We start from the raw sequence: 25,131 nt of genomic DNA, 5'->3' as shown, positions 1-25,131 counted from the left end.
TATAGTCTTGTGTTCGCGCCAGTGATTGGATCATGACTTGGGAACTCTGCGCCCTCGATGGAGACATCGTGACCTTGAGCAGAATATGTAGGCCAGTGGTGCATAGCGGAAGTTTGACGATTATGCACGCGGCGCTGAAGCTCGCTCGTACTACTTCACTCATTCGTGCGAGTATGATGAGGATTGGGAAAAGAGACTATCTCATACGGTGCCTTCTATTGACCTCTGTCTGTTTTAGCATTGGCGCCAGAAGAGTCTGGTGAATCAAAATGCACTGCCTTGTTGCAAAATCATGCTCCTCTACCTGCTGACAAGCTTTCCAAAGAGAATCCAACACAACATTGCTTTGTTCGATTTCGTCCTCGGTCTTTCTCCTTCGCTTTCCGGAACTCAGAACATCGCATCAAACTTGTCGAAGAAGGCATTGTGGTTCTGCACAGGGGCAGAAGCATGCAGCGCGCCGACTTGACCAGCTGAACCACCATTGATGATCCCATTAGCGCCGCTAGCCGTGATGTTGCTGTAGGCTGGATTCTGGAAAGATGGGCCGGGACCAACATTGATGGCCTGCGTGATATGGTCCTTGCAATGAAACGTGTTCATCAAGTCTTCAACGCCTGGATAGAACACTCCAGTACTGTCGTGAAGGCTTTGAGTGGTGATGACTCCCACTGCCGTGTTGGTCTCAGTCGCAAGACGACCCGCACGATTGTGCGCGACAATCGCGCCTCCGGAGAATTTGGATTCCACCTTGTGCTCGCCTTTCCAATCCAGAGACTCGAGTTGATGGATGAGTTGATGGAAGACATCGCGCGCCTTGAGCTTTTCTGAGTGGCCGAGTGGAGCCATAATGCTGCGGTCGATCACTTCGAGCTCGATCAGGAGGTCCTCGACGTTGATACCGATGATCAGGCTATTCAACGGCTCTGAGATGTCGTTGAGCTCGGTGATCGGGGTGTTGTTGAAGATGCCGAACTTGTGCACCTTGATAATGAGGTGGAGCCCGGTGGCGCGCTCAGGAAGAGCGAGAAGAATAGCCGGAAGCTGGGTTTTCTGTGTCTGAGTGCAGAGCTTAAAGTCGATTGTGAAACGATGGGTGGTGAAGTTCTCCCTACGACGCGACAGAGCACTTTTGAAGCAAGTGTAAAATGACTTGCTGGCCGACAGTGCACCCGAACAAGAAGTTGCCATCAATCCATTATGGTCGTAGATCGCCTCGGTGTCTTCGATGGCCTCGTCAAAGATCTGATCTCGTAGCTCCTGCGCAATGCTGAAGAGTTCAGGTCTGGGCTCAGACGTTGCAACCATAGTTGAATCTTTGACAGTTTGAGACAACATAGTAGAGAATGATCGATCTAGGAAGGTGTAAGAAGGACGCGTGAAGGAGTTTGGCGAAGGAGGAAGTGGATCTCGTCGCTTGGCGTTCCCCGGGAACGGCCCGCATTCTGACCGCAGATGGAGTCTCCAGGATATTAGGTCGCGAGGTCGTGGTGCTGAGTATATAGGATGATCTCGTATACCGATTTGTACTGCTATAGAGACTCTGCACCCTCATTATATGCTTCGATAATTCGGATCGTAGAGATACGCTTGGGCGAGGAGCTACCAGCGTAGTCGCCTCAACGGACATATCTCTCACAGAACCAGACTGGCATCGTGGATTCAGCTAGGGCAAGGCCAGGTTTGCTGGAACTGCAAGCGATTCGTTGTCTGTCCGCTCCATCGGCTTCTCGATCCTGCTGGCATCGTCTGAGCAAAACGTTGTCGTCGATCGATCGGGTGTGAGTCTATCGGTACAGCAAAAAGAATAACAGTTCTCGAACACGGAAGTCTCGCTCTCTCTCAATCGTTGTTCACCTTGTAGAAATGGCAAAAAGTAATCAGCCGAAGAGGGGATCGAACCCCCGATCTCCTTACGCCCCCCGGATCATTGGTTTGCTGCCGCGACCAACCCACCCCCTCACCGGCCTTGTGAGTAAGGTGTGATACCACTTCACCATCCGGCTATTGTTGACAATGTCGCGAAAATTCGCGTACTTGTACGTCCACATCCTAACGCGAGGTTCTCCCGGGGAGGGTATTGACACGGTCTGCAACGAAACGGTGGTCAGGGAGTCGTGACTATGGACGTCGGCCGGTTCTTCTGGTTCGACAGAGAAGGACTGTATCTATTTGTACTTCTTTACAGTGCAATGTACTATCCTCAAGTCTTGATCCATCTTTGCCATAGACCACTCCTCGGCAGCAGAGCGGTCGAAGCTCCGGTGCTGGTGAGCGGCCCGAATTTTCTAGACAGAACAAAAGGCTCAACCAAAAAGCCATTGTCTCCGCTAGATCAGACTCCGTGGTGAATGCGAGTCGACGAACAATACGACACACAACACAAGCTGGTAACTCGACACTTCGCAAGCGACGCTCGACCTTTTCGCCTTTCAATACAATCTCGACGCAACCCATGCTCCTTCTTCCTCCTACCACCGACCTTCCGAATTTTTGAACGCCAATCAGAAAATCCACCATGTCGGCACCGAAATACTTCATCCCATTGTGCTACAGTAGCAATCCAAAGCGCAAGGCGGAAGACGACGGAAGAGATGGCATCGAGGACAAAAAGATCTTCACAGATGACGACCTTGTCAAGATGGCCACAAAAATGACCATCGACCTGGATCCCGACCAACAGCGACTCCCCAACGAGATCATGGAGCAGATTTGCGAATTCGTTGCTCTGAGCGCGCGCCCTATCGAGATCCCACTCGACACGCAGGCCTTGGCCATGCCCGAAGACCTCCGCCACGTCAAGCCGGCCATGTTCAAAGATCTCGATGGCATGTTCAACGCCAGCCGCACGACGCGCCGCATGCTAGCAACGCACATGCTGCACCGCACAACCTTCACCACACGCCTTGATCTCGCGACTCCTCCGTTCATGACCATCGCAGCAGCCTTCAACCTCAGCAAACTGCCCGACATTATCCGTAAGAACATCCGCAAAATCCAGGTCCAGGTCTACTTCACAGGTCCAGCTACGGTGAATGCCGTCGAGGAGTGGGCCAGGATCTGGTACGAGCCGGGATTGCTGAGACAGACGTCAAGAATAGAGGTTGAGCAGGAGGTGGAGGTCCGGGCTGTGACCAGGAATTGGGACGACTCCGATGGCTTCACGACCGAGGATGGGAGGCGCTTTTGGCCTTGGGGTGCTGAGATCGCGGAGTGCTTCCTCGACGACGTGCGGACGGTCGCGGAGGATCTGGTGTGGGAAGAGAACAGACAGGCGGCCAATGATCCAGACTTCGTGATCGGTGTCAACCTTCCCGAGTTGAAGAAGAGAGTGGCGAACATGACAGCCGACGAACACTGCGATGAGCACCTCGAGGGCAGTGGCTGGAAGCGGAATTGTTGCTGGAAGTGCTTCCATCACGAGGTGCATGCAGGCTGGGCGAGATCTGCTGGACTGCCGGAGAAGGAAGTGCCGGAGCAGAAATGAAGTGCAGGTAGGAGGAGATACAGATGGTGAAGTGTGGAATGTTTGGCGGTTGGAGTTCTGGTCTCACCACTTGGATTCACAATGGTACTGCGGAGCACAGTGAACATCTTGCCACAGCATCGACAACAATGGGCAAGGGAGACAGAATCATCAACGAGAAGAAGTGCAGGCAGTAGTATCGGTAGCGGCACAATGACAAAGACTGATTACGATAAACTCGTCTTCCCATCTCACTCCCTCTCCTTTGCACATCGTTCACTCTGATAAAGTTCTTAGCAACCGCAAGCGACCTCACCTCCAAGGCTCAGCCCATTGCATCCATCCCGGCCTCCTGACCGCATCGTGATAAGCCGGATACCCACGATATCCCGCCTCTCGCATCTGGTCATGGAAGCGTTGACCCTGCATACTATGCCAGTCACCTTGTTGCCATTGGCCTGCGATATTCCATGTCAGCTCTGCCTGCTTCTTCCTCACGATGAGTGGCTGAACGGAGGTAGCTACCTTGCTCACCAACGTACTGTTGGTTCTGCCGGAAGTCGTTGTTCCAGCCATAGCCGGGCGGAGGTTGCTCGGGTGGGTACTCAGATTGAGCGTCTGCCCAGTTCGAAGCGTGGAGGCTTCGCATGTTTGTGTTGTGGCGTTGGCGTTGGATGAAGAGCCAGTCTTCGGCTGGATCCATCGTGTCTGAAGAGTGGGAAGGATGTGGTAAGCTTTGGTGTTTGAACGGTCGTGCTGATGGAAAGGGTTGGCTTGATTTGATCTGGACAATGTCAATGCGGATTGGAAACAGCAGGAAGGGGAGCGAGTATAGGTATGAAATGGAAGGTACATGTTGTACGGCTGCGGTGAATGAGGCGGTCCTCCTAACGTCGGATTGTTTGTCGAAGCTTCGGCAGCACGTCGACAGAGTGAATAATGCACCAGCTTCTGGGGAGCAAGGTAGCTCGTCGGCCTGACCAGTAGCACATATCACGAACGAAGAATAGTCACATCTTCAGACACCATACGGTAACTCCTCGCGGCCAACACCATCAATCGCGGCGCCAAGATTTCAATTCATAACCACCAAATCAAATCCTCCTCTCCATCATCTTACCCGAGCCAATGCAGCCCCTATCATCGAAACCCACCCCAATAAGCAGGCCTCGGACTCTGGTACGCATCATACCCATACCCAGCACCACGCATGCCATCATCAAAACGATGGCCTTGAAGAGCCATCCAGTTGCCCGCCTGGGATTGGCCTGTAGCTTGTAAGTTCTGCAGGATATTGGGACTTTGATAGCATAGAATACGTACCTTGACTCTGGATGTACTGTTGGTTTTGCCGGAACGAGTTGTCGAAGCCGTCGAAGGTTCGCTGGTAGGGCTCGACTTGAGAGGCCCAGGTGGCGATTTGGCGGCGCCAGGGGTCGACGCGGCGCATGTAGAGGTAGTCGTCTCTGTCGGAACCGCTCATGTTGGACTTGGTGTTGTTGGTATGGATGGTGTTGTGCTGTTGTTCGGTGTCGATGGATGTTTCAGATTGGCAGTTCGTGTTGGTGCGTGTGAGAATGCTGAGGAAGGGAGTCGAGGGAGTGAATGGAAGGATATATATAGGGAAACGAAACGACAACATTGCGTACTGCAACCCTTGAAGTATTCCATAAGACTTTCACGGAAGCATGATTCATTCTCAACTATCTACGGACGCTGCATTCACGGCCGCAGCCCTTCTCCCTCGTACCTCATGATCATCTCCAAAAGTGGTACCCCATGTAAGCCTCCCGGGCTTCATCGTCCGAATCATCAAAGATATCCGGGTTCCGGCCAATGTAACCATCGTGTGCATCGTCATAGTTGTACCCAGCACCACGCATCTGATCGTGGAAGCGCTGTCCTTGCATGCCCATACAATCGTTCGACTGCATCATACCTGCATCTCGTTAGCAATCGTTCTGGACTGCACTCAAGTCCAAGGATGTAGTGATATTACCCTGATCGTAGATGTGACGCTGACTCGGGAAGTAGTCGTTGTTCAAAGTCCAGCCTGGACGATTGTGGGAATGCATTGGAGTCTGCTCCGACCACTCGAAGATCTCGCCGCGGCTGGGGATGATGACGCGGTCGTACTCGTGGTCGTCGTAGCTCTCGGGCATCTGGTTGTACATCCAGAGGCGGCTGTAGTTGTAGAATCTTGAGGGATCCATGGTTTTGGGTGGGTGGGTTTGATCGTGGTCTTGGAGTCGAGTTCTGATGATTGGTGGATAGTGTTTGGTGTGTGGACGTGAGTGGTGCGAGGTGATGAGAAGAGACGTCGAGAAGAGGCCAGTCCTGGATCGGTACATATGAGGCGGTTTCTGGAGACCCTCATTGAATGAGAGTCTCCAAGCAGCCTTCCATGGAACGGTCGGTGGCTGCAACAGGGAGTGCATGAGTCCTGACCAATCGCTTTGGTGTCATCTTGCACGCCACATGGTCTTTGGCAAACGACTGTGTAGAGGATGACCTCGCCGCGTGCAGCTTGGTGTAGTATCGAGCGCTGCAGCGTTGCCAGTCAGTCCGTCAGAAGTCATTTGACATGTTAATCGGGCTGACCTCGCGCCTCGCTCGCGCCGGGCCTCATGCCAGAGGCCGCGTGCATGTGAAAGCGTGGTCTCGGACAACTCAGTCGATTGTTGATCGTCAACGGCGACGTCAAGCTGCTTCTCGTGTGCTCCTACAAGTTAAACGCCTTCGCATGCGCCCCTTCGCTGAATGCCACAGACATGCCTTGCCAATCTTCTCATTTCGGTCAGATACACCGTCGATTCCATTTGGCAGTTCAAGCTGCCGCGACGGACTCCGCGCTCGACATCTGTGTCATGGCCATCGCCGAGCTGCGGTTGGCCCGGTGCGTCGAGTGGGGGCAAAGAGGTCCAAGAGAAGTCGTGAATTGAAGTACAGAATCTCCGGATGAAACATCACGTCTGCCATGTCGCCACGCGATCCCAGACGCGGACGTTGCACTACTCGCAAAGCTGCATTCGCCTGGCTTCCGAAGTGCGGCCGATGGACTACTCTGGCTTCCCGCTTCACCATGATGGAGCCTTGTTCCTTTACAACGGTCCATCCACGCGCATACATCGTGCCGAGATGGAAGAGGTCGTACGTACAGGATCTATACTGCTCACTCAAGACATGCCTTACTGGCGTAAAGCAGGCTTCAACCTCGCCGACAGACGCCTCGGCGATGAAGCAAACAATGCGCACGTCGTCCCGCATCGCCGCCAGACCCAAGGCACCCAAGTCGGACCTCGCCCCCGCGCCCATTGTAAAGCCAGCGCCTCGTATCCAGAACTCATGCCGCCACAAGTGTTTCGACAAAGCCAAGTGCAAGCACAAATGTTGCGCCGAGACACTGCGCATCGTCGACATCCCCAAGGGCGAAGAATTCATCAACTGCGCGGACTTACTCGTCTACCTACTCGGACTACTGCCCGCCAAAGATCTGCTGAGCTTCCGCCAGGTCAGTCACCACATGCAGTCCACCATCGACAATTCGAAGACCTTCCGCCAAAGGTTGTTTCTCGAAGCCGAAGACTGTAAGTCTTCGCTCTTCCGCTCCTCCATCACCAGTGAAGAATATTTGGTCCGACCACCAGGCCAATCCTACTCCGACATTCGCCTTCTGCACGGTGTGGACGCTAGCTCCATGCCGCACATCCCGCCACGAACGGTGCGCATCAACCCACTCTTGTTCAACATCTACCCGAAGTACTCTCCATCATCCCTCGAAGAAGGAAGTCCGTATAGGCTATACGGACTTCCTTCTGTTGCTATACGGTATAGCAACCCGGCCCGCTACTCCAAAAATGGCGTCAACTTGCTTACGGACCTTCGCTTCAAAATCACTCCCACTCACAACAAGAAGCTCCACGCGGACTCCTCCTGTATGAACATGTTCATCACTCAGCCTCCGATCAAGGATCTCATCGTCAACGCAGAACAGGAGGTGACCAAGGGGCCAAAGAGGTGGAGAAACTTGTCGTACGTTCCCGAGACCACTTTGATCGCTTCGGATGGCGAGGGACTTCGTTTTCGCGACCTCCAACCGTTCATGAACCGCTTGTTTGGCGAAGATGGTGTGACACAGGTGGTGACGGACCTTGGTCGATCGTATCTAAGGATCCCACGATGTGAAGCATTGGATGAGGATGGAGAGCCGGTGTTTCTTGCGCCAAACCAGTATCGGATCAACCTCCCTCGCCATGGCTAGAGAGACGATGTGGACGGACTCAGGGTAAGCGTCCCTCATCATTCCTTCTTTCACCCGTGTCTGACAGAAACTGACAACAAGCTTCATCAGAGCCAAATGTTCATGGACCGCCGAACGCATCATTCTCATTGAGCTCCATGATCGCGGTCACCCACACTTTCGAGGACATCCGTGCCATCTTTACCTTTGACACGCCATTGAAATGGCTCTTCGACGTCGGGGCGACCGCCTCCTTTCGCTACGCCTTCAGCACTACTGCGAATACCGCGGCGTCTCTTCAGCTTCCAAAGTTGGGTCAAACGCCTGCTTTTGCTCATTGCCGTCACTCCAGGACAAGGTCCTCGAAACGTGCATTCTCTAGGCATTTTTGATTTGTTGGAAGGATGACCCACTGAACTCGTCGAGCTTTGCTGCATTGGCTGACTTGGTCCTCAAAAGTACCGTCCTTTTTCATAACCACGAAATCACAAGCTCCAGTCAAGACTATTTCATGCTCGCGTTTCTTGCGTCTTTGCTGAGACTTTGCTCATCTTCCTCCGTGACCTTGAAGCATCTTTTCCTCGATTGTTGCCGGTCTTACTATGTCACCGTGCGCATGCACGTTCGCTGCTTAGTCGCTTGCCTTAAAGAACACAAGAGCCTGGTCACTCAGTTCCTCTTCTTCGCCGCTCGACGTATGTCCGCTGTTCTACCTTGATTCGGACGAGGCTGCAAAGGAAACGAATATCTGAGGCCATAATGGCACCGACAGAGCACGATCTCCTCTCCCTTCCTGCCAATGTGCTACCCTCCTATGGAGCCTTTGCCAACTCGCGACTCCACCCGGAACAGTGACAATACTGACTCCTGAGAGACCACATGCGTCAGAAATAAGAGCATGGCTGAGACAATGCATGGATAGTGGAATGCGTGTCTTATTGGATGGACTGCGAAAGTTATGCTCAGACCAGGTTTAGAAAAGTCGTCAGATTTGCGATCTGTCCTTAACAGCATCACTATTCAATCGCCTCAATACGAGGCGAGGATGCATATCGTCCATCTTCCACGTCAGGCAATTGATCTGTGAGTAGCCCACAACGTGACCTTGCTTTTGACTAGCCTTCCGAACATCCAAGGCCCTTTTCACCAAGACCAAAGGTATTCGCAGTCGACACCATGCGGAAGTCAACCCGGATCCAGGCAAAGCAGGTCTTCAAAGTACTCGTTCCGAACTCCGGTGTCATAGGGCAACCAACCTCAAGTCGCTGAAGAGTCCGGAACCGTGAAGACATCCAGAGTCATCAGGAAACCCAACCCTCATCTCGGCTCATTGTGTCGTCACCGCTGCTTGAGCAAAGCGAGATGCCGCCATGACGGCTGTTATGCCTCCTTCCTTCTTTACGACGTTGCTGGGTGTGACGACCTCGTTTGCTGCGGCAACATGTCGGACTCGAGCGGCTCCGAGACTGATTGACCGCTGCTCCCCCTGAACCACGAACAGCAGGAACGTGAGCGCGATTTTCGACTGGCCGCCCGATATGTACAGTGGGACGACTATTATACTGGACATGGGTCTGTCGTGGCGTTGGTGGCGGCAGCACTCGCGGTCTCGCCATTCTTCAGCCTATATCGGACATCATAGGAGCCATCGTTGGCTTCAAAGATGCAGCGACCCCAGCTTCGACAACTCGACTGGCTTCAAACTCCGCCGAGCTTGCTTAGCCAGAGCTCGAGGTATGGCATATTCCGCCATCTTTCGAAGAGCGATCGAAGAAAGGCGGTCGCTGATCGGCAGATTCTCGTCCCAACTTCCAAGTTTGTGCAGCAAGCCTTGGTATAGACCCCTTGTCAAGGGCTTATTCTCCGGCGACATAGCACCATGACTCGCAGACTCGGTCTCCTGTAGCCTATGTCCAACACTTGAACTGCATTGCGATTACTCGCTAACCGTTACCCAACACGGTTCGAGTACAAAGGGGTTGCAGATTGTCACCTTCAGTATAAGGACGACTTACTTGGCTATGATACTTCTTCGCCGTCGGTAATCGATCCACATGAGTCCACTTTGCACTTTTCCGTCGGTGACACGGCAATACATGCTCGGTTCGGGCCGGACCTGTGGCCAGAACCGCGAGCGCAGGCCTGAAACAGTCACAACGATACCGCGATTCTTTGTTCATCCTTCATCCCTTTTTCTTTCATCCTCTGTCGGCTCATCCTTCACCGTCCGTACCGCCTTCAGCTTTGTTCCCGCCCGACTGACACTGCACACAGCATCCACACATACAACAGCAGACATGTGAGTGGTTCGTAACAACGCGGGCTCGCAGTGACTGACCTGCGATTTCTGACAAGACAACTTCTCGCTTTCGCAACGATGCGCAAGTCAGCCCGTGTCCAAAAGCAGACAGTGTCTTCTGCAGTGGTCTCGTACGCAGCTGCAGCACCGAAGAAACCGGAACCAAGACTGGCCGCATCATGCCGTCACCGCTGTGCCGACAAAACCGCTTGCAAGCATAGCTGCTGTCAGCGCTCGCTCAGTGTATGGGAGCTGCCTAAATTCCGCGACTTCATGAAGGGCGACATGTTCATTGCTTTCCTGGATGTGTTCCCTGTCAAAGAGCTGTTCAAGTTACGAAGAGTCAGCAAAACGTACAGAGACACCATTGACCGCTCGACGAAGTATCGCAAGGCGGCATTTCTCGAAGCCAAGGAGTCCAGCAATCCAGATTTCCCTGCATCGATCAAGGACGCATTGCTTGAGCACGCGAAGGAGGTTGACGAGGAACTTCTCATCAGGATCAACGATACCACCATCATCAACGCGCCAGCTCGGCGTGTCTTCATCAACCCTCACATCTTCAGCATTGTGCCTGCGAACCGCCTGGCCGATGTGGACCAGAACCGCGATCCGCTCCTCATGAATCCGCACAACTACACCGCTGACGGGATCTCTCTGTTCGCCACCCTGGAGCTCAAATTCGAAGGCAGGAAGAAGTATAATCCACGCATCAGCGACGAGTCTCTGTGCATGGACATGTTCCTCACGCAGCCGCCCGTGAAGGAGGTCCTGGTCAAGAGGGACGCAACCCGCTATCGCTTCCCTCGCACTGCCTGGCCCGACTACTATCTTGCCACGGACGGTGACGGCCTTCGATATCGAGACCTGAATCGGATCTTGAATATGAACTTTCTGGGACCGGGGGCAAGACCCGGAAATTTCTGGAACCTGTGGTTCACAGGCCGTGTTACGATTCCGAGATGTGAGGCGCTGGACGAGAATGGAGAGCCGAATGTGGTCATCGTTCTGGACGATTGAGCAGTATGCATGTGGAAGAATGGAGGTCATCATCGTTGCTCCGTGATAGAAGGGCTGAAGCCGCTCGGCTATAGGGATATGAGAGCTTTGGGATGAGTGTCTGCGCTCCTTTATGGCGCTTGAGACGAGGTACACGCTTCGTTCCGTTTATCTTGTTGGCTACGTTGCGTGGATGTCGAGTGCTGCGATTGGATGCCTTGTTTGACATCAGCAGTTGATAGCTCAGCGTTCCACGAACTTGGCTTATAGTACGAGGGGTACTTTGACTGTCTAAATAAGAGAGCCTTCCCCACGTTGATCTCCATCCTTTGTCATCGTGATACGTTAACAGCGTATCAGACAACCGTTTCCGCTGTCGAAATCCCGCGTCCCTTTGTTCTGCATGCCTGCCGCTTCCGGCTGGACGACGGTGAGCAGCTGTCATGATCGAGTCTCCAGTTCTGCTGAAGATTGGCAAATGCGAGCTGTCCGTCGCCGCTCCGATTGAAAGCAGTCTTTTCGAGAAGGTTGCGATCTGTAATGCAAAGATCTTGTGGCTGACCAATGGCTTTCGATCATTTCACTGTCAGACACCGTGCGAACAACCTCCCTGGCTGTAACAAGCAGTGCGATTGGGTCTACGTCTACTCGTGATCTTGACTACCAAACTGCCTCCCTGGGGTCGAGGGCTCGAAGCTTGGGAGCTGCCCGCGGTCGATGCCATTCAGCGCTATCGGCAACATATCGCAATACGTTGCTATCGGCAAACGTGTCTCGCACTCAAAGCTTGGACCAGAACTGATTCGGAGCCGTCAAGGCCTGCATGCACCGCCTTGCTGAAGTGGCAAGACGAGATGCAACATTTTGCAGCTGTGAGGAGAGGCTGTGGGATTCGCACCCGTTTGATCTCGGCCCAGATGGATTTCTTTGCTGTCCCTGATCGGTTAGTGCTTTGCACGCACGACTACAAGGCGTCTCCATCCTGACCGAGCCTGAACCTGGTGTTCGAGATCGTATGTCGACGTGACAGGCGTTGTTCGATCCATAATGCACGCTTCGGGCTCGCCAGCGTGCGTGTAGGCAGAGAAAGACGACGTGGGACGCAGATCCAAAGCACAGCCGAAGTCAGACCGATTGACTTCCCTTAGGGTTCCACGACCAGCTTCAACTTCTCTCAATACGTTAATCTGCGCCACTTCGAGATCGCCGTGTCGAGCTGTATGGACCGCGGGAAATCAGTCAGCAGTGGGTACAAACTGCCTCCGTGATCCCGATTCGATTCGCTGACATGTTTCAGATCATCCTCCATCGCTTAAGCGACAGACTTCAGCACCATGCGCTCGTCAGCACGCCTCGTTGCGAAGGCCATCAATCACACGAACTCTGCTCCTTCACTCGTCCAAGATCTCCCAGTCAACAAACCAACACCACACCTCGGCGCATCGTGCGGACACACCTGTCTCGACAAAGCGACCTGTAAGCACAGTTGCTGCAACATCACCAGGGAGAGAGAGCATTGCGATGGATTCATGAATTCCGGTTCCACCAACGACATGGCTGTCTACCTCCTCGACTTCCTTTCGGTGAAAGAGTTGTTGAGGCTCCGCCAGGTGAGCAAAGTATGGATGAAGATGATCGATGGGTCGACAAAATATCGCAAAGCTGCGTTCCTGGAGGCAGAGGTGCCCGGTGATCCGAACTTCCGTGCGTCGCTCTTGCAACCTACGATCGGTTCCAAGACCAGAGATGAGCAGACGAGCATTGATCAGCGCACGGTCATTCCAAGACAGCTGTTCGCCATCGACGTACCGATGCGCAGCGTGCGCGTCAATCCACTTCTCTTCCTCACCACGCACAACCAGGAGACCGACACTCTCATACCTCTTCTGCCCTTGCAGAGCTACGGCAGTTCTTTCATGAACGACAAGTCCACCTGCATGGACATGTTCCTGACACAACCTCCAATCAAGGAAGTCCGGGTCGAGGTCCGAGACAGTGCGGTCCCCGTGTTCGGCTTCCCGAGACTTGGAGGGTCTCGCCGTAGACAAGTTCGCCACCGCAACGATGGCGAGGAATTCACTACCTCGCCACCGACCGCGATGGATTGCGCTTTCGAGACCTCCACGAACACTTCAGCTGCTCCACCGATGCGACAGGTGACCTCCAACCCTGTCCCATATCGAGGCAGAACGGCTACATTCCACGATGCAGAGTGATCAGGAAGGACGCGCATCGCCAGGCTTGACCCGTCATGGCATTCCGCGGCTTCCACGAAATGCGAGTCCTACCCTGACATTGGAGGATGACGACCGGGGTTCAAACGTGGGACCGTGTTCGGATGCGAGTGGGTCGCCCGAGATCTGGGACATACCGCACAGGTGTACTGCTGCATGCGATGCTGAGGACACTCGAGGGATTCCTTGTTTGGACCAGTCCTACACTGTTGCAAATGCCTTCGAGATCCAAGATCGTCGTGTCTACCAACGTCGATCAACATGGAGCTCGACGCGGATCCTTATGCTTGAGCTTTGGGCTGCTCTTTGATTTTTTACTTGGCCACGGCTGTGGTCTGCTTTAATGGATTGTCTTTGACGTTGTGGACTCGAGGGCTTTCGATTGTCTCAAGACGGCTCATGATACAGTTGTATCGTTCGAAAAGTGGAGGGTGTTTGGTTTCAACACAGCAAAAGCGAATGCAATCTGTTTATCACACTGTCTTTCTTGAGCTGACCATCCTACGAGCTCCTTGAAGTCAGGGCATTGCTGGATCACAACGATTCAAAGCTCTGCTCACCGCATACCTTAGAATGTATGCGGCCGGGTTCAACTCGAGAGTGCCGAACACTTCTCGATGGGCGAAGCGGTGTCTTACCGTCAAGAGTCCTTCAAAAGTGCAAGGGCTTTATCATGTCGGCGCCTTTGTTTGCTCGACTTATTGTCTAGCTGTACGTAAACCGTTTTTACTCTCTTACTCAGCTCTCCCTTTGGTCTTGGAAGCATGCGGCTGGTCCTGTCCGCTCGTCGTATTCCGGTTCAAAAACAACGACCTAGCCGCCGAACAGCATGTACAATTATTCGATATCGATGTTCCGTCCTCTACCACTTTATATCCATCCAGGATTGTACGACTATGCGTTTCGCAGGCGAACATAGGCCTCCTTCTGGTACTGACCCTTAACCGACGTCTCGTCCGTACTCAAGCTACGGGCCGCACCCGAGTCCCGCCGAGCGGGCCCGACATTTCCTCCCGCACCATCTTATCTCTACCTTACTTCCACCCGCTGCTCTGACCCAAACACGAACAACTTCAACACTCCAAATCGTTGCAAATCTCCTCGTCCGCAACAACGGTTTGTTTCGCGCGTGGACGTCAAATCGTGTGTGCTTCCTTCATTCGCCTTTCAGCAGTGACTGACAGTTCGCAGATCAACCCAATCATCTCGTTTCCGATCGAAACGATGGATGAACGTGCACAGAACAAGAAGCGCATAGGCGCAGTGGGCGCAGTAGGCGCAGGATCAGCCGCGAGCGGCATCAGCAAGGTGCGATCCAGCAGGAAAGTCCCAGCTTCATCGAGCAAGGTCGACAGGACCGAGAGGAGCAGCAGGACGAGCAGCAGGAGCAGTAGGAACAGGAGCAAGAGAAGCAGTCAGTCGCCGGCCAAGAGCTACCTCGCTGAAGCCAAGATTGCGTGCCTTTCCAACATCCCGGAGGAAGTCAACAAGAGCAAGCAGAGCAGTCCATCGCCGGCCACAAATCACCCTCTCGAGACCACGACTGAGTGCCTTTCCACCCTCACGGAAGAAGTCAACGAGACTCCAGCCAAATCTGATACCTCCTGCGGACACAAATGCTTCAACAAGGCTACCTGCAAGCATGCATGCTGCATCCCCACCCCGGCGCCGGTCATCAACGGCACGATTTCCGATGCGCTCGTGTCTCCTCTACAGAAGCCGACGAAGCCAGCTCCAACCTACCACGATTCCTGCAAACACAAGTGCGGCGATAAAGCCACTTGTAGACATCTTTGCTGCAACATCACCTTGCGCCTCATCGATCTCTCGCGAGCGAGTGACTTTGTCAAGAACGACGACATGATTGCGTGCATGGTCAAATTTCTCCCAATGGAGGACTTGTTCCTCCGCGTTCGCCAAGTCAGCCGGATGTTCAAGCAGACGATCGAGTCGTCCGAGACTTACCGCAAGGCAGCCTTCCTCCAAGCAGAGCCTTCGAAGGATCCGTCGTTCCGCGCCTCCATCAAAGATGCGCTCTTGGATCCACAGACTCTTGACGGCGACACAGTCCAAGATCGTTTCTTACGAGGACCATGGATGCGCCGTCCGATCGACGCGCCGTATCGTTCCGTCCGCGTCAACCCATTCCTATTCACCATTCTGGCGTCGACCAGCCTAACCGATGCTGTGGCTGCGGCTAGACGCCACAACATGGCTCTTCCGGACCCTCGCTACTATTCAAAGGATGGTGTCATGCTCTGTCCCGAGATGCTGCTGAGATTCAGCGCCGCGAACAACTCACGCCTCAACGACAGATCATCTTGCATGGAAATGTTCCTCACCCAGCCGCCGGTGAAGGAGATGGTTTTCGATGCCCTCGAGTATGCAGTCGTTGCAGGACACTATGATGATCCCAACCATGGCGTTCCCCAGCAATTTTTTCTTGCGACCGACGGCGAAGGACTGCGATACCGCGATCTGTACCAGCACCTGAATCGTTTTATGAGGTGGGAGGGGGTGCTCTATATCATCAGTCAGGCATCCGCGTTCATCCCCAGTTGCGAAGCCCTGAATCACCATGGTTTGCCAGTCCTCAAGAAGTCCTTGCAGCGTTGAAGTGGCTGCCGACCAAGGTGGCTTGGAGAGACACGATACGTCCAGTGTGTGTCGCAGCGAGGAGCGACCGATCGACTGTTGGAAACGATATTTGATGCACGGTGCTTCAAGAAGGTGTTTGCGGGAGGCTCAAAGTCTTGAGTCCACGACTGGATATGCCACTCGCGCGACGCAACAAGGCGTTGTGGGGACAGGTTACTGTTGGGGCTTTTTTGGTGTTTGCTTTTCGTTCGGCATTGTCTGTTTTGTCACAACCTTGCTTAATTGAAGAAGCTCAGCGAGGTGCTTTGGAGCTGGGCATTGCGCTGCTTTTACTTGTTCGGATTGCGATCGCAGGCTGAATTTGTTGCTTTGACCGCTTTGACGTCCTGCTTTTTGTTCAGGCTCCTGCGAGACAATTGCTTTGAACGCTTTGGCGTCCAGTGTTTCTGTTCTGGCTCCTGCGAGACAAGTCATCTGCGAAAGGAGGTTGACGGGGATTTTGATGACAGCAGCGGGGGTTGTCAGGCATACGACATGGAGTGGACTGTGTACAATTTGGTAGTAGAACAGAAAAACGTTTCAGGCAATCCATTATCCTCTTTGACCTCTGGCACCGGCCGCCGAAGCCGTCACGCCCTTTGTCCTGCTGCGTCTACGGTGATCTCCTGCCTTCAAGTAGACAGGCACGTCGCTGTGGTCAATTGCCTATGCGTGATAAGTGCGGAATGACCACACTCTGCGAAGTACGTTGTTTCGCTTGACTTGTGTCCAGCTCAGAGCCTAAGCCTTCGCAGAGTACGTGTCGAGGGCATCGCTTCCTACATGAAATGATGTCTTGGCCTGTATCGCCTCACTTCCTTGTTATTCTCCCAGCCTCATCGCGGTCGTACGCCGCAATGGAATGTCGTTGACCTCGCCAGCGTGGCCGGACACCTCAATGATCCAAGATATGTTCCTTCGACTGACATTCCTCCAACACTAGCGCGCCGCTACTAAGCACGCTAGGAGATTCGTTTTTCCGACGTCTTCCGACGACCGACTCCCTCCCACGCTTCACCAGCAACATTCCATGTTCATCTATCAACATCTGGACACGATCTTCCGAAGCAGGCTTTTTCGCATCTAGGCTCTTTGCGGCAATCCACACTCGTGAGTATTGGCTGCGCTTTCATGCTCGATGGCCGACTGACCCCTTTCCGATTACAGAGTCAAGAATAGTCCAGGTTGCAGTCGACACTATGGCCAAGTCAACAAAGGCCACGCGACCTGCAATTCAGGCCTTACGTAGATCAGTGCGCATCAGCAAGTCTACAAAGGCCAAGAAAACTGCAGTTCAGGCCTTGCGCAGATCAGCACGCATCAGCAAGTCTACAAGCACAAGCTCAACTGGCCCACCGCCGGTCGCGCCTACAGTCAAAAAGCCCAAGAAGAAGGCCGGAGAGCCCTGTCAACATTGCTGCCCGGACAAGACGAAATGCAAGCACAAATGTTGCAACATCTCCTTGCGCCTGTACAGTCTCCCCAAATGCGACGACTTCATCAGCTGTGGTGATATGCTGGTCGCTCTTCTCAGCCACATGCCGATAGAAGACTTGTTCCGCTTCCGCTCGGTGAACAAGATTTTCAAGGACACGATTGAAGCCTCAAAAGACTACCGCCAGGCTGCGTTCCTTGACGCGGAGCCGGCTGCAAACTTCACCGCGTCAATCAAGGAGGCACTCCTACGCCCTCAGACGAAAGACGCCCACAGCGATCAGGACCGCCTCATCAGACCTATCTTCGCGGAGACTGTCCTCGACGCACCAGGCCGTCGCGTACGCGTCAACCCTTTCTTCTTCGTTCTCTGGTCCACTGACGATTTGGGTACCACTGGAAGACAGCCAGATCACAAGGACCAGCGCACCGCAGACGGCCATCTCCTCTACATCCATCTCAACCTCAAGTTCAACCCCATGACAGACGTCCTGCTCAACGACGATTCCTCCTGCATGGAAATGTTCCTCACACAGCCACCCGTCAAAGAAGTCCTCGTCCACTTCCCTCAGTACGGCTTCTACGGTCGACATCATCGACACAACGGCCTGACATTCTATGCTATGCCCAAACAACTGTTGGCAACGGACGAAGAGGATGGCCTTCGGTATCGCCATCTGTACGAGTTTCTCCATCTTCTCCGGGCACGCGAAGGGGTCGAGCATGTGACCGAGGAAAAGCTTGGTCACGGATACATTACCATTCCTAGGTGTGAGGCTCTCGATGTGAATGGCAATCGCGTCCTCAGCAAACGCGAATATCATTGGTTGGCGTAATTGTCCAGCGATGACCATATTCCGGACGGAAGTATAGGACCGCCGTTCAATGCATCGGAGGGAGGCTCTCGCGATTGAGAACTCTCTTACGCCGCTGGAGTCGGGAGTGACCATGAGCTCTCAAGAACGCTGTTCAATCTCGGCGTTTGGATCTCTTTACCTCTGCTTTATTTTTGCTTATATTTTGGCGTTTTGCTTTTCTCTCGTTACGGGCTGGGAGTCAGAAGCTTCTGCGAGAGGCATCACTGGGCTTCGCTTCATGCTTGACGATGAATCCAATTTAACAGATGTGGTGCACCACAGCTGTGCAGTTCTGAGGTTTCTTTTGCGCTGCTGCGGATCTCTGTCTCGGCGGAGAGCAGAGTGGATTTCATGGTTTTGCGATTCGGGATCGGGGTACAACAGCGTTGGCTGCTGCGGAGCGAGTGTTGTACGGCGTTCAATCGATATCATTTTTTTTCCATTCCTGTGTTCTCTGGTCATAACCGTGTCGAATGTGGGACCCACATCGAAGCCCGCCTTTCTAACTCTGGCGTTCCTGGCCCGCTGAGGAGTGCTTGTACCCGCCTCGTCGCCGGTAGCAGGCATGGGACCCAGGTCCGCTGGCCCAACGAATAACGTAACGCCCGCAGTCTCGGTACTTGCAACCACGCAGAGGAGGCCCGTCGTGCTACCGCTGATCATGTCGTAACAAATGACCGACCGACGCCCTGATCCATGCCGCCAGGCTTCGCTTCGACCAGGACTCCGACACATCTTTCGCAGAAGCATTAGGCTGTCACTGTGGCTTGGTCGCTTACCGAAGATCTCCGCCCTTTTCCATCCTCCACCATACCCTTCGTGCCCGCTTCCAGCATCATGCTCAGTATGACTGCTGGTATCAATTTGATTGAGCCAACCAGTAGGACGAGAAGCGCCAGGAGATCTGACTGCGGCGGCAGATGTTTTAATCGATCGATCCCAGAAGAAGGCCCGATCTTAAGTTTAGACTCAATCATTTCTGACAATCAAGTCAGACCAGCGAGTACGAGAAGACAGGCGCCCTGTGTATCTTGAACTGCCTTCCCGATGGCCTCCCAGACTCGGTCTTGTGGAGCTTTTTGTGATCTGCTGCAAAGTCGTGCAGTGCATACGGCCGGATGGAAACGCTCCAGCATTGGGCACTGCCCATCTCTGCTTTAAATCTGCAGCATGGCGGAGGCCTTTCATCGTGTTGTCGGCATGTCAGATGATCGAGAGTGTTACCCAGGTTCCCAGGTTGGGCAATTACGGGCTGTGCTTTGTTGGAACAATGCCGCGGTTTGTCTTCCAGTCTCTTCTCCGCGTTGTCCTCTTCAATGCATTATCTGCTTGCGCTTCGATGACCTGCAGCATGGTAACCATGTGAACAACGCCGCCGCAAAATCCGGCCAAGTATAGTCTTTACCGGGTCAAGGATGTCGTTATATGCCAGCCTTCCGATGACGGCTGTTCAAAACGGAGCAAAGATACATGTGGCACCGCATGGGTGTCAGTATATCCACTTCGACATGCAGGAACCGTATTCGCAATGCATGGTACAGCGCCAGCGACTCGTATGGGCCTACTTCTGGTAACATCTCACCAAATGAGTGACCTCTCTCCGGAGCTGGGTCCGCCGCCGACTGGCCAAGCATCTTTCCCGACTTCACGACGAAGCTTTTGCTTTGCTTTCATCCAAGTTCATACACCCACACTTGTCACGACCGACGCCGCATCGCTCGCTGCCGCCGTCGAACTCCAATACTACACGCCTGTGCACACAACGCAGCGGAACTGTGAGTGTTCACCAACAAGCCTCTCTGATTGACCTCAGCATGCTCACATTTGTCAAAGCAGCCTTTATCGTCAACCACACTCGCAGCCATGCGCAAATCCTCCCGCATCATGGCACAGCCAGCCATCATCGCACCGCCACGCATCGTCAACAAACCCAAACCCGTCGTCGGCGCCTCTTGTGGTCACAAATGCGAGGACAAAGCGGCATGCAGTCACAAGTGCTGTCAAGTACCGCTCATCCTCGCCGCCTGGCCGTCGTGTGACGACTTCATCAACTCGCCTCCCGTACTCGTCTGCCTGCTGGAATCCTTGCCAGTAGAGGATCTGTTCCGCCTTCGACATGTCAACAAGACTTGGAAGGACACCATCGAGACATCTACAGCCTTCCGCCAGGCTGCGTTCCTCGAATCCGAGCCGACGGGCGAGACTTTTCATGCTTCCATCAAAGAAGCACTGCTTGAACCCGTGTCAAAATATCAGCAGACGGACGCACAACGCTTCTGGGGCGTGAAGGAGTATGATGTCATCGATGCGCCTTCTCGCCAGGTCCGAATCAACCCATTCCTCTTCGCAACCTCTCCCTGCTGGTACCGCAATGACCTGCGCTATCCAGAGCCTGAGAACTTCTCCCCAGATGGTGCGCCGCTCTGGACTTCCCTGGTACCAAAGTTCGATGCCATCCGCGACGTGGACGACAAATCCTCTTGCATGGAGATGTTCCTCACGCAGCCGCCAGTGAAAGAGGTCATTGTGGACATTCATCAGCGGGCCACGCACATCGCATATGGGTGGGTGGAGGAACATACGGTCCCGCTCTTGCTCTCGACGGACGGCGATGGATTCCGCTACCGTGACCTCCACAAATGGCTGAATAGCTTCAGGGGGCTGGCGGGCTTTGAGAAGGTCGAGATCATCGACGGGCCAGGCATCATTCACATTCCGAGGTGCGAGGCGATTGGAGAGCATGTCATGCCAAGAGCCCAGCGAAAGAAGCGCTGATCATCACGCGTCCTCGGCTTCGTTTCATAAAATACGGAAGGCTCTCGGCTGAGGAAAATGAGTGACAGTGATTACAGCGACAACCTGCAAGGCTCGAATGGAACAACGCCATCCAAGCCACTGCATGGAAAAACAACGCTATCACGACACTGGCCAAGTCAGAGGCGCCGATATCCCATCGGCTTCTTACGAGTCAAGGCCTGCGCTTTACTGTGCACTGCGGCCAAGCATGGCGCTCCAAAAAAGTTTCCTTTCCATCCCTTTCAGCACTGCTTCTTGACTTTCACTCTTGCTTTTGGATCCCGTTGTGCGACCTAATGCTTGCTTGTTGGTTGACATACATTCGAGCTCACAACTACTTCTTGTGTTCCGCATTTGAAAGCAGCAGCCTGGTCTGTGCCAGTGCCGCACGGACTACAAAGCACACATTGGTACTTAGAAAGATCGTAGCAAACTGCAGAATCAAACAAAAGTACTTCCTTTCAAGCCACGCTTTCATCTCGCAGCTGTATCATGAGTAGCATGCACGACCGTAATTGGCTACAGAGTGCCAAAGTGATCGTAGTACGGACTTTTCTTCCCGGACACCAGGGGAGGAACTCTGTCAGAGCTCCGTCCAGCAGGTCCTTCACAAGCTCCCAATGAACAAACATGCTGTATAGCGTAGGAAGCATGGCAAATGAGGTGAGACGGCACTGCTGTTCATCCCAGTCACTCTCTTTACCTGCCTTCTTCCTCCATTTGAGCTCACATTCAGGTCGAGTCACGGCTTCAGTCGTGCAACAGCTCCCTACCCTGCTTCTATTCATACTTCACTCTCTTTCCTCAACGGCAGAACCATGTCATGGAGGAGAGTATCGCCGACCTCGAAATCAAGCACCTCCTGCGTGTCGAGGAGATCTGGCTCTTGGAAAAATACGCCGTGTACTCATACGTTAGCGCCTCCCGGGCCACCCCCCAGCGAGGTTGTGCCGGCGGCTTGCTCCTTCAGCCACTTTATATTCAATATTTCCTTCTGCTCGTCTTATTCTCCGTCAACAACACACTTCATCTACATTGAAGCATCTCTGGATTCAAAGACTCCAGCAGCTCGTTGCGCTTTCATTTCTTGTACAAGTCCGCTCCTCCGTGAGTATCGTCCATTCCGACTTGTCGACAACAAGCTGACAAAATGTCTTCAAAGATCCCATCCGCACTCGAAACAATGCGCGCCTCACTCGAGGAACCCCAGCGTACGGAAAGCGCATTGTCCTCAGCCAGCAAGAGCGTCGGCAACATCTCGCACGCGTCGAAGGGAGTCTCAAAGTCGACGAAAAAGGTCTTCTACAAATTCAAGATCAAGATATCTCGGACCACTACCGACGGAGTCACCGAGTACACGGCCAGAGTGTTTCAAAAGCGCACGAAACGTGTCGGCAAACCCAAGCGCAAGAATGATGCACCATGCCACCACCGCTGCCTCGACAAGTCCAAATGCAAGCACAAGTGCTGTAAGGTCTTAGGCTCAGCCTGCGCTCAGTTCTTCGGCTGTGGAGACTTGATCGTACACCTCCTCGACTTCCTTCCAGCGAGGGAACTGTTCGATCTTCGCCAACTCAACTCCCGCCTCCACAACACAATCGAGACTACGCCAGCATATCTGCAAGCTGCATTTTACAATGCAGGACCAGTCGATCCAACCTTCATTGCCTCCATGAAGAATCACATGCTGCGGCCAAAATCGGATGAAGAACAGACCGACCAAGATCGTCTGCTCAATCTCACCAAGGGCCACATCATGTATGGCGCACCATCTCGTGCCGTGCATTTCAACGCTTTTCTCTTCAACGACACCAGCATTCATGCCTGCGAGTATCGAGGTGTCGACGCCAACATCCGACTGCACAACTTCACACCTGATGGCGCGCCAATCTGGGCCGACCTTGAGTTGAAGTTCGACGCCATGGCCGGCACCGTCAACGAGCAGTCCAGCTGCATGGACATGTTCCTGACACAGCCTCCGGTGAAGGAAGTCCTGGTCCGAGCACCTCTGAAGATCGTCTACCACTACGGCCACAAGAGCAGCTGGCAACCTCACTCAGGTCCGATGCTTCTCGCAACCACTGGCGAAGGACTCCGCTATCGCGATCTGTACCAGCACCTTAACCGATTCAACAACATGGAGGGCGTCGACTGGGTTGAGGCGATGCCTGGTCTGGGAGGAGTGCCTTTGTGTCCGCCGATCAAGGGTCCGGGTCTTATGCAAATTCCGAGGTGCGAATTGATCGACTCGCCTCGCGAGGTGGTTCCGTGGGTGGAGCCAGAGATTATCATGCAGCATTCTGCAACGCAGCGCGTTCGTCGCGAACGTGGAGACCGGAGGGATGATTACTGGGTGCGTCCAAAGAAAGCAAAAAAGTGAGCAGGGGAATTTGTGATCACTACTTGCTGACGCTGTGGCGTTTTGGAGAACATGATTTGCGGTGCGGAGTGGCGCCTTGTTTCGTTGGTGATCACGGGCTGGGAGTACAATGAAGGGGTGTGCGAGAAATCGCGTCGGATCGCGGCATACTGGTTGCTATTCCTTCCACATCTGCAGCTGGGACACTCCGTTGTTCGCCTTGCATCTTGGAACGTCGGGAGAAGCGAGCGTGTTCTGTATTTTGGCGAAGACCCGTTTGGGTTCGACTCGCGACAGGCGAGAGAGAAGTCAGGTTGGCAACAGGCCTGCTGTGTTTTCCCTTTCTTCTACATGATTGACGTGACGAGGCGTCCTGCCTGGCACTCAATGTCGATTCACAGCCTGTATGAAACCGAGCAACTTGAAACATCTCGAAGCTTGTCCTGTCTCGTTCGAAGCGACGATGACCACTCCTCCTTTAAAATGCAACCAGCTGTAGCAGACGTTATGCGACACGGCTTGTGACTCCATTCAACGCCCCAAGATAACAGTTGCCTGGCACTGCTATCCGTAAAAAGGGAACTGCTGTCTAGGCTGTTGTGCCACTTTCGAGGCCTAACCATCGCATCTCTGGTCAGGTGATAACAGGACGGCCCTCACTCCGCACTGCAACATCTTTCGTCAGGTCATCACTGCCGGCAATCTGATCTGCTCCGTCCAACTTTGTTGATGAGTGGGACTACCAGGTGCGTCGAAACGTCTTTCGTTCGTTTGGAGAGATCAACTTGGGCCGTCACGGCTTGAGACGTGCTGTGGCAACGTGTCTCGACGCGCTCCAACCGTGGCTTGCGAGCGTCACGGTGATCGGTTGCAGGCTGAGCTTACAGATCTCGAGCGCAAAACCAGATTCCGATGGAGGTCCTTCCCATATTGCAGAGCTTTCTGACCTGTGAGGTGTGGGTCTTCGCGTCGCTTGCAAAATGTGAATAGCCAACGTGACTCCGGTGTAGTCGTCGCCTAGACACTCTATGGTCAAGAGAGATCATCGTCACTCTTCTCGCCTCCACGAGGCGCAAAAAATGACACGAACTCATTTGATGTTCCTAACTCCATCGCCTTCCATACCTCACCGTCGTCCCATCACCCTGCCTCCGCCCTCCTCGGCCTAGCAAAAGCTCCACCCTCCAAAAATCCAACTACGAAGCAAAACAATGAACCCCCGGACGAGAACCTTGAAACCCCCCCTGGATAGGGATTTTTTGACGGGTGGTGCCACCCACCTCTAAATAGTTGTACCACGTTAATATCACGATTTTACTTACCTTAAAGATTGTAGTTGTGTGTCAGTCGCTACCACTGCGCCATTCGGTGAGCTCTCGTACGTTTACACGGGAGAGCTCCGGCTTAGAGGTGAGTGAAAAGAGGGGGTATTTCACTGTTGTTCGAGGGTAAGCCGGGGTGTCGCCGGCGGGCAGGAGTTTGGCGGAGGGATCGGAGGTGAACTGGAATAGGGTATCGAGGATGTCACATTTGTTAAGAGAGACGACCGCTTTATCTGTGACTGTATCGCTGAGAAGCGTCCACATTGTACTTTTTAATACCTGCAATGACACAACTAGACTCGAGCTGACTCTTGCACGATACGAAGCGTCACGTCCGCGGAGGAGTCTCGTGTGTGACCGTCCGACCCGAGTCCAGACATCAGAACACCGCATTGAACGTGGTGTTGGCGATTCCAGCACAGATCTGCTTGCCGGAACGGTGAAGATCACATCTCGTTCAAGACCAGCGATATTGTGGAGGCAGCTTA

At 53.6% G+C, this 25,131-nt stretch overlaps 9 protein-coding genes across 9 annotated transcripts; 7 read left to right on the top strand and 2 right to left on the bottom strand.

Annotated features, from left to right (window-relative positions):
* Positions 1-390: 390 nt before the first annotated feature.
* On the bottom strand, positions 391-1,308 carry MYCGRDRAFT_94692 (uncharacterized protein; the record flags this gene model as incomplete). Its single annotated transcript, XM_003850785.1, has 1 exon — positions 391-1,308. One exon carries the CDS (start codon positions 1,306-1,308, stop codon positions 391-393), a length of 918 nt encoding a protein of 305 aa, XP_003850833.1.
* A 1,210-nt stretch (positions 1,309-2,518) lies between these two features.
* MYCGRDRAFT_94691 (uncharacterized protein) lies at positions 2,519-3,487 on the top strand (the record flags this gene model as incomplete). The annotated part of the gene is made up of 1 exon (XM_003850962.1): positions 2,519-3,487. One exon carries the CDS (start codon positions 2,519-2,521, stop codon positions 3,485-3,487), a length of 969 nt encoding a protein of 322 aa, XP_003851010.1.
* Positions 3,488-5,223: 1,736 nt separating this feature from the next.
* MYCGRDRAFT_94690 (uncharacterized protein) lies at positions 5,224-5,679 on the bottom strand (the record flags this gene model as incomplete). The annotated part of the gene is made up of 2 exons (XM_003850784.1): positions 5,224-5,405; positions 5,466-5,679. 2 exons carry the CDS (start codon positions 5,677-5,679, stop codon positions 5,224-5,226), a joined length of 396 nt encoding a protein of 131 aa, XP_003850832.1.
* Positions 5,680-6,237: 558 nt separating this feature from the next.
* MYCGRDRAFT_94689 (uncharacterized protein) lies at positions 6,238-7,727 on the top strand (the record flags this gene model as incomplete). The annotated part of the gene is made up of 4 exons (XM_003850963.1): positions 6,238-6,362; positions 6,490-6,616; positions 6,672-7,053; positions 7,114-7,727. 4 exons carry the CDS (start codon positions 6,238-6,240, stop codon positions 7,725-7,727), a joined length of 1,248 nt encoding a protein of 415 aa, XP_003851011.1.
* Positions 7,728-10,083: 2,356 nt separating this feature from the next.
* MYCGRDRAFT_94688 (uncharacterized protein) lies at positions 10,084-11,025 on the top strand (the record flags this gene model as incomplete). The annotated part of the gene is made up of 1 exon (XM_003850964.1): positions 10,084-11,025. One exon carries the CDS (start codon positions 10,084-10,086, stop codon positions 11,023-11,025), a length of 942 nt encoding a protein of 313 aa, XP_003851012.1.
* A 1,532-nt stretch (positions 11,026-12,557) lies between these two features.
* MYCGRDRAFT_94687 (uncharacterized protein) lies at positions 12,558-13,220 on the top strand (the record flags this gene model as incomplete). The annotated part of the gene is made up of 1 exon (XM_003850965.1): positions 12,558-13,220. The coding sequence occupies one exon, from the start codon at positions 12,558-12,560 to the stop codon at positions 13,218-13,220; it is 663 nt and encodes a 220-aa protein (XP_003851013.1).
* Positions 13,221-14,462: 1,242 nt separating this feature from the next.
* Positions 14,463-18,145, top strand: MYCGRDRAFT_94686 (uncharacterized protein; the record flags this gene model as incomplete). The annotated part of the gene is made up of 4 exons (XM_003850966.1): positions 14,463-15,745; positions 16,609-16,631; positions 16,842-16,985; positions 17,043-18,145. 4 exons carry the CDS (start codon positions 14,463-14,465, stop codon positions 18,143-18,145), a joined length of 2,553 nt encoding a protein of 850 aa, XP_003851014.1.
* Positions 18,146-19,694: 1,549 nt separating this feature from the next.
* MYCGRDRAFT_94685 (uncharacterized protein) lies at positions 19,695-20,941 on the top strand (the record flags this gene model as incomplete). The annotated part of the gene is made up of 2 exons (XM_003850967.1): positions 19,695-19,941; positions 20,028-20,941. The coding sequence occupies 2 exons, from the start codon at positions 19,695-19,697 to the stop codon at positions 20,939-20,941; spliced, it is 1,161 nt and encodes a 386-aa protein (XP_003851015.1).
* Positions 20,942-22,112: 1,171 nt separating this feature from the next.
* Positions 22,113-23,342, top strand: MYCGRDRAFT_94684 (uncharacterized protein; the record flags this gene model as incomplete). The annotated part of the gene is made up of 1 exon (XM_003850968.1): positions 22,113-23,342. The coding sequence occupies one exon, from the start codon at positions 22,113-22,115 to the stop codon at positions 23,340-23,342; it is 1,230 nt and encodes a 409-aa protein (XP_003851016.1).
* Positions 23,343-25,131: the final 1,789 nt, after the last annotated feature.

This window comes from Zymoseptoria tritici, chromosome 7 (assembly GCF_000219625.1).
Source record: "Zymoseptoria tritici IPO323 chromosome 7, whole genome shotgun sequence".
NCBI lineage: Eukaryota > Fungi > Ascomycota > Dothideomycetes > Mycosphaerellales > Mycosphaerellaceae > Zymoseptoria > Zymoseptoria tritici.
Note: the sequence above shows the minus strand (reverse complement) of the source record. Positions and strands in the feature narration are given on the sequence as shown.